Source organism: Montipora foliosa, chromosome 3 (genome assembly GCF_036669935.1).
Source record: "Montipora foliosa isolate CH-2021 chromosome 3, ASM3666993v2, whole genome shotgun sequence".
Lineage (NCBI taxonomy): Eukaryota > Metazoa > Cnidaria > Anthozoa > Scleractinia > Acroporidae > Montipora > Montipora foliosa.
The window spans coordinates 67,586,824-67,594,323 of record NC_090871.1 but is presented as its reverse complement, the minus strand read 5'-3'; the positions used below and the strand labels follow the sequence as shown (position 1 = coordinate 67,594,323).

The 7,500-nt window shown below is 41.2% G+C and overlaps 1 protein-coding gene across 2 annotated transcripts in view; it reads right to left on the bottom strand.

Moving 5' to 3' along the window:
* Positions 1–1,826: 1,826 nt before the first annotated feature.
* The window catches only part of LOC137998078 (ephrin type-A receptor 4-like), a 44,316-nt gene continuing 38,642 nt past the window's right edge, over positions 1,827–7,500 (bottom strand). For both annotated transcript variants that reach the window (XM_068844488.1, XM_068844489.1), the window contains exons 17-19: positions 4,335–4,379; positions 3,645–3,796; positions 1,827–2,267 (exon numbers count right to left, since the gene is read on the bottom strand). In XM_068844488.1, the coding sequence (XP_068700589.1) occupies positions 2,012–2,267; positions 3,645–3,796; positions 4,335–4,379 (453 nt within the window). In that variant the 3' untranslated portion in view covers positions 1,827–2,011. The remainder of the gene's footprint in view (positions 2,268–3,644; positions 3,797–4,334; positions 4,380–7,500) is intronic.

Here is a 7,500-nt window from a genome sequence, read left to right as displayed (position 1 = left end):
GCACGAACGACGTCATTTCTGGTGACAACGATGTGATTGCACAAAGTCCATCGTCCGTAGTATCTAAAGGCTGGTTTCCATATGATCGTTATGATAGCTACGGTTGTTTTGATCGCTGAAAATATAGTTCGGCGATCGTTGCGATTAACGGTTATCGCTGCGCTGTGATCGCTAAAGAGTGAATAGAAATCGAGGGGACCTGGGTCTAAAAACATCGTTCGCACTATTCGTCAAATCGCCAGATGGCACGGATTTCTTATACCCATCAAAAATCTCCCGTCGCTGTTCGTGTTTTTAAACTTCGTCTCCGACTGATCAGGACTTAAGTCAAATTTCTCTCCAATTGCTGTCCAGCAGTTGATTTTCTTGTTCTTGCCTTGATATTTCTTTGCAAAATTGCATTCCCACGTCTTCCTAGAAAGAGCCAAATCACACTCTTTCTCAGTGTTCGTAGTGGCAGCCTTCTTGAATCGCAGCGATCATAACGATCATATGGAAACCAGCTTCAAGAGAAAATGAGAACCTGAACCCAGGGGCCCAAGGGCCTGGGGTTCTCTTGTTTTACTGAGTTTATCTTTTAGAGTGCTTGAATAAGTTTACTACTAGTCGATGAGAATAAAGTCATGATTTTCTGAGTACTAATTATCGTTGTGGATTTCTTTTACCAGCATGAGGTTCCCCAGAAAAATGTTGTAATACTGTACGGCAAATTTTCACAACATTCTTTAACTGTTGGCGCATTTGGTTGCCCCAGTTCTCGTAGCTAATAGGGTAGTGATTTCTCGCAAAGACCTCATTTATGAATGGCGGCCGTTTTAGCTTTCTTTTCCCCTTGGCGAGTTAGGCGACAAAGCCTGTCAGCATGTCGGCTAAACGGGAGTATTGGTAGGCTACTAAAAGATGAGACGATAGCCGTTGTTATGAAATAAGGTCTATGCAAATTAGTTAGGAAATGTATATGTGAAGTGCGATAGAAAGGATCCTCGAACTCATCTGGACAACTGAAGCAATTTTCTCTTATAGACACCGTTGAAGCCGCCTGAATTTTACAGGTGTCTTTTAGGGAAAATTGCTTAAATTGTCCCGAAAAGTGCAAGGATAGTTTCTATCTTTCGTCTAAAAGCCGCACTTTAAATAGACATTTCTTTAATTCATCAGTCCTTTCACGGGAACCGCATGAGCCCAACAAATTGACCTGCTCCCAACTGTGTGGCCTCATAGGTCAGCTCAGTGGTGCAGCATCGCATCGGCATCGCAGAGGTCTTGGCTTCGAATCCCGTATGAAATTTTCAGGTGTCTATATAAGAGACAATTGCTTAAATTACCCAGATACAAATTAGTTACCCATTGTATCACCAAAAGGTGTCGTAAATAAAGGAAGATCATGTAAAATATTCTCAACCAATTTTCTTCCTTCACTCAAATATTGAATTATATACAATCACGTGACCATTACAATTATTGTTAAACGTTTTGTGACATCCAAAATCTGAAATATGGAAGAATATTTGTCTCCGTTATAGAAAAACAAAAAAATTCGACGCCCTGTTTCAAATATATAAGTCATATTTCATTAAATCTCGTTTATACAACAGTAACATATTGTTAAACTGGGCAACATGTTGTTTCGTTTTCGAAATATGTGTGGCAAAATCGACTTTCACCTTTACCAGCAACGGTGAAGTTAATGACTAAAAATTGACCTTGAATAACGAAAAAAAGAACAAAATCTACATCAATAGTTCATTTCAGTTGGATCAAATATTTTCTTGAAAGCATATTCCTTGCTGTTACATGGTAGATAATTGAAACTATTATTTGAATCAATTTATATTAATATATTATTCTCAGTCAGCATGTAAAAATTAACGATAAAAGCTTACGACGTTTCTGAGTCCTCTTGAACATGTATTCAGCATGAAGATTCTTAAAATGTGGCTAAATGCGAAGGTAAAAGGAAACATATTTAAAACAACTATGGGATCCAGCACCTAAGACTCCTACAACTGTATTAAATTGGTGCTTCGTTGGCATCCAAACCCTGATTAACCGAGTGTCCCTTCATTGCTTTTATGCTTTTGCTAATCTTATTTCTGTGACCAATCAGCTGGATTCCCATTTCTCTCAGCTCTCTATCCCCGAGCCCAGTGACCTTGTCCAAGCTATTGATGTTTGCAGCGACAAAGACGTCAACGTACTTTTCCATGCTAATGTATTGGAGCCATTCATCGACGGACAGAAATTCCTTCTGAGTTTCAGTCTTGCTTCTATAAAACAACCAAGAGAGACAGTCCAGAAGTTTGTTTAGAAGGGCAGGAAGAAGGGAACGTATCTAGGGGGACCCGAGTCATTTTCTGCCGATAAACTTTCAGTATTTTTTCCCTTTCTCGAAAATTGATTTCATCATTTTGGTAATATACTTGAACGGTTCTTAGTTTCTTAGAATAAAGGCCCGGGCAAGTGACATGAGTACGATTTTCTTGAACGATGTTGAAAGATGTTGACTACTGGGGTGGGCAAATGGTTTCAACACATCTTTCAACAGCTTCGAACCACGAGAGGCCCGGTATTCAGTCCCAAGCTGCAGCCGCGGTTGTTACTAAGGAAACTAATCGGTCTTGGGACTTACAATGGTCCCAAGAGAAAACAAAAACAATGCTTCTGCAAAATTTGGGAGGACAAACAAAAAGTATTATGGTATTTTCCGAAGTGGCCTATTTCGCGATATTAACTGTAAAAATCGCAAAATTTAAGTGACGCGGGCAGTAAGTGTCGCGAACATAACATACGCGAAAATTAAGTGGCTTACGTTATGTCAATACCCAAGTAAGAACGAGTTTGTTACCACTGAAACGTTTACAAAATCATATTTTCACTGTTCTGAGGCAATGACTTGGTCATCCTCATCGCTATTGCTTTCTATCTCCTCTCCGGGCGGCACTTCTATTGTACAGTCTTTAAACTGTCCATTAACTGGCTCCTTGTAATGCTGTTCCACTGGATGGTGGCCAAGAAATTATTACTCTTCTGTCTTTGTGCTAATCTACCTCACTAGCCTCATTTTGGAACAAAAAATAATTCTGTTGAATTTTGTTCGAGCTAACGAGGCTAGTGAGCATGATTACCACAAAGACAAAAGCATAATTACGCCAGTTATGAATACGATCTTTGGCTTCCATGTTCTTTGAAGATGTTTCCATTATAACTGTTGCCACTACTGGAACTTCCGAAAGCTACTTGTTTATGAATGTCGGCCTTAAGCTATCGGTTTTGAAACCAATACATGCAACTTGGTTGGTGGAAATGTCACAGTATAACTTTTTCACCAGCGCAGAGGGAAAGGTTCATGTCTTGAAAGGATGGGAGAAGGCGGGAAAGAAGGGTGTATTAAGTGGAAGGGAAGTATTACCGCCATTGTATTATTGCCAATGAAATGAAAATTGTGTATTACTCAAAAACGCGAAATTAAAGTGATTCAAAACATAAAATTTTCCCAAAGTCGCGAAATTTAAGTGTCGCGAAATAAACAAGTCGCGAAAATTTCATGTAATACGGTAGCTTTAAGGTTGAATTGATTACCAGAACTCAATGTTACTTTCAGCGCATGAGAAGACATTTAGTAACATCAATGTATTTTGACTTACATCTCTGAAGCTGGTAATAAATCGCTACTGAAGGCATCTGGAGAACCAAGTAATTCATCAATGCGCGTGACGATATCAGAAAACTTTAGCCTTTTGTTCTTGTCCGAGTCCCAGCAGCTTAGCATCAAGTCGTGAACAACCTTTGGACAACTCTTAAAGAAAAAGAAATAGTTATCAGAATTCAGTGGGTGTCAGGGTGGCTTAGTGGTTATCTATCAGGCTTCGCTGCGAGCCGGGGTTCAACTCTGGCCCCGGCTGGCAAGTGGGCTGAGTTTCAGTCGATCTCAGCCTGACTGGAGGTTTTTCTCCGGGTACTCCAGTTTTCCTCCCTCATAAAAAAAGACTCACAGCAAATTAACATCTAGCTGTGGTGCTGTGCTCCGACATCAAACATGGACTGAGCAGCGGCAGTCTGAGGCGCCTTCGTATGCTTTCACCCCGATATCGTGAGCTGCGCCCTGTCACAATTCAGTCCCCAATACAATAAGAAAAGAGTGATTAGCACTGCCAGTTATTGTTATTTGAACAAGTATTCAAAACTATTGAAATTAAAAACAAAGAGTACTGAACTGCAAGGCAATGGAATACTTAATAATAGATCGATCGGCAATGATTTTCGTTTTTATTTCCAGCCCAACTTCACCATTTGATGTCAGTATTGTCACGTTAATTTTGTTACGCAAGACTTACCATTGGAGGTGGAAGTCGATATCCCGTTTTCACTCGATTAATAACCTTGGGGAATTCAAAAGGGAAAGGTCGTTAAGATCAAATATATAATTAGTAGAATTACATAGGTGATTATTAAAAATTGTCTGAGCTGATTGGTTGCACTAGAGGTGATTATTACACGATAATCACCTAAGCGTTTCCTTTTTTTTTTCAAAATGGCCGCAGGCCGTTTTGTCGAGGTGACAGACGAAGAAATTAATTGTTTCAATGGGAAAGTACGGCCTAGAAAAAGTTTCTCTGAATCGAAAGAGGGTAAATTGTATTGATATTTGCTCCACCATCAGAACAGATTTACCTCCTGGTCGTTAACAAAGATTTTCAGATAATCTGTAAATCGCAGTTAATGGAGCGTAACGTTGTTAAGAGCCAAACAGGGTTGGCTATCGTCCTACAAGCAACTTATGCTATGCAACGAGACATGAATCTACAATAGTGTTTGGTCTTTGTTGTCTTGAAAGTACAATAATTCAGTTCAGCTGAATGTTTTCTTTGTTGTCGGGTACGTTTGCAACATTCGTTCTGTGTGGCCAAAACTAATAAATACTTCCACTCATGTCTCGTTTTACGAAACGCGTGTTACTGCAACGCTTAGTACGCTATTCCTCATTGGCTTGGTTTTAGTGATATGTCTAGCTATAAAAGCCGCATTGTGAGTTATGCAATATCATGTACGTTTCGTTTGCGTTTTTTTTACCATGGCTCGCTCACGTGCTGCATCGAAGTCTACGAAATCTCGCCGGAGAAGCTTGGAAAATCTGTCCGCTCGCTCTATCAGAGGAAGTTCTTCGCCTTCGCCTCCAGGCATTCAACCTCACAATTACGGGAAGGAAAGCCGAGTTGATGCGCCGTTTGAAAACCACCACCCAAGCCAGGATTGGCGCCACTCCTTGCCCCAACACATCAGTTAAACGAGTTCAAGCCGATAAAAACAGGTCAGCCAAGAGAGCTACGCGTACCGTTCCAGTCGAACCAACAAACGAAGAAGACTCGGATCACAAATCTCCGGGCGACGATTCAGAAGCGGAACCTTTGCACGAGTTCTTTGCCGGCGACGAGCCCTTAGCCTTGGATATCGAGGGAGAGCAGTCCCTGGGTCAACCAAGTACCGCCAATTTTACTCCCGATCAGCTGGCCACCATCGAAAGCACAGTAAAGGCGTTTTTAGATCAAACACTGCAAAGTTATTCCTTCGCCGTGAATCCATCGTTCCTTGGAGCCACTCCTTAGTATCCTGGACTCCAAATAGGCCACCTGGAAACGCCACCCCGCTTGGCCTTCACCGACACTTGGATCGAAGTTTGGAGGACACAGTTTTACGGAGTGAGTACATTGATTCACCGTTTTGCTCCCCGATTCACTCGCTCGGCCCCAGGTCCCTGAGTGGCATTTGCGGCTGGAAGACTCCCCGGTTACCATAGTGCGCAAACGCAAGCCTGTTGTTGATTCGTTTTGCAAATGGATTGACACGTCGTCCCCAATGCAGAAAGCACCCCTTGTACCATCCCGTCTTCTGTAATGACCCTTTAAGGGCTCCACTACGCAAACTGGAGTTTTGGCTTGGTCTACCAAACGCACGTATATGTTACAGGTAAATTTGAAATTCAGGTTGAAATGATTACAACCTAGGTAAATTTAATTTTAAACTAGGTTGAAATTGAAAGTAGGAAACATCAACAAAAAGTCCATCAATTGTTAGCAAGTACAAATCGGTACTGGAAGTAAGGGGATGTGGTAAGCGTACGGTTTCCATGAGTTAGTATGTAAAAACGCCTTTGGTTGTTATTAAGTCTAAGCACTGATTTTAAATGGCTAGCATTAAGGTTGGGGTTAGGCATACTGTGCACGATTACCAATTCTGCTTTTTAATCTCAGAGCAGCAGAAAAACAAAACCTTGTTTAATAAGAATTACCTTCATGTGACTTTGTTTTATTTTTATTTTTCTGGTTTTTGAAAGGAAAAAGACATCCACAAAATGTAATTTGTGATAATCCTAATTAGCATAAATTGATATTTTGCCGTCACGTAGCAGAGGCCTGGTTGTGAGTGGCAGGCGCTTGGAGTACCACGTGATCGTGGTTTGTATTTGGCGACCGTTTAGCGAGTGAGGCCAGGAACCCATAACCCGGAGCCTACAACTCTACTGTGTTCGTGTAACGGCGTTTTCACAGACCGATTTATTTTTAGATTGAATTTCTCGAGAATGAGACTCCCACAGGAGCCCGATGACCAATTACAAGAAATTAAGCTGACGTCATAGGGTCACCGAACCGGAACTGCCTTTGTTTTTTGACCGAGTTCGCGGGAAGGGCTAGTCTAAAAATAAACCTACTTGTGAAAACGCCGTTTCACAGACGCTGTATGGAAGTTGCACGCTCCAGATGGGCTCCTGGTGAGGCATTCTACGGTCTGCCTTCGCCGCGTGCACAAGTCCTGTTTGGTTCTCCTGTTGGGTGATGCCGAAGTCAAGTAGTTCGTTTCCCAAAGCAATTGAGAGTTTTTCTCTCACAGTTTAGTGCTATCGTTTCTACGTCTACTTTGGACCTGAAACGTTCAAGCGATTCAGTTGCCCCCGAGAGCTTTGACAGGAATTGAGAGGTTTAGGAGAAACAATCTGCCATTCTTTAAAAAATCGAGCAACGAAGAGATTGATTGTTCAGAGGATCTAAAAGTAAGTTAGTGACTTGAGTTCCTGTCACATTTATGGCTTACTTAACCTACTACCTAATGAATAACAAGACCGTTTACTATAGTTCATCTTCAATTTGAATTTTTTGGAGCAGAAAGGTCACACAACATTGAGAAAGTGATCAGGGAACGAAGAACTTGGTAAGGTTGTCTATTTCTACTTCATACACGTCATATCCAAGATGGCGCTCTCCAAGTCACGAAAGAGGCACTTTCAAAGTGCGCTTGTCACATTCTAACAGGGAACTGGACCAAACGGCAATTATTTTCGGATTCCTGGGGAAAAGGTTTAGTAATTTAGAGAACGTTTTTCTAGACCGTACCTTCCCTTTAAAGAAAATGCATATTTTTTCATATAATCACTTATCCAACTATACTAAAACAATTATCGACCTCGCTTTCGGCGAATAATTGAAAACAGAACATGAAATGTGATAT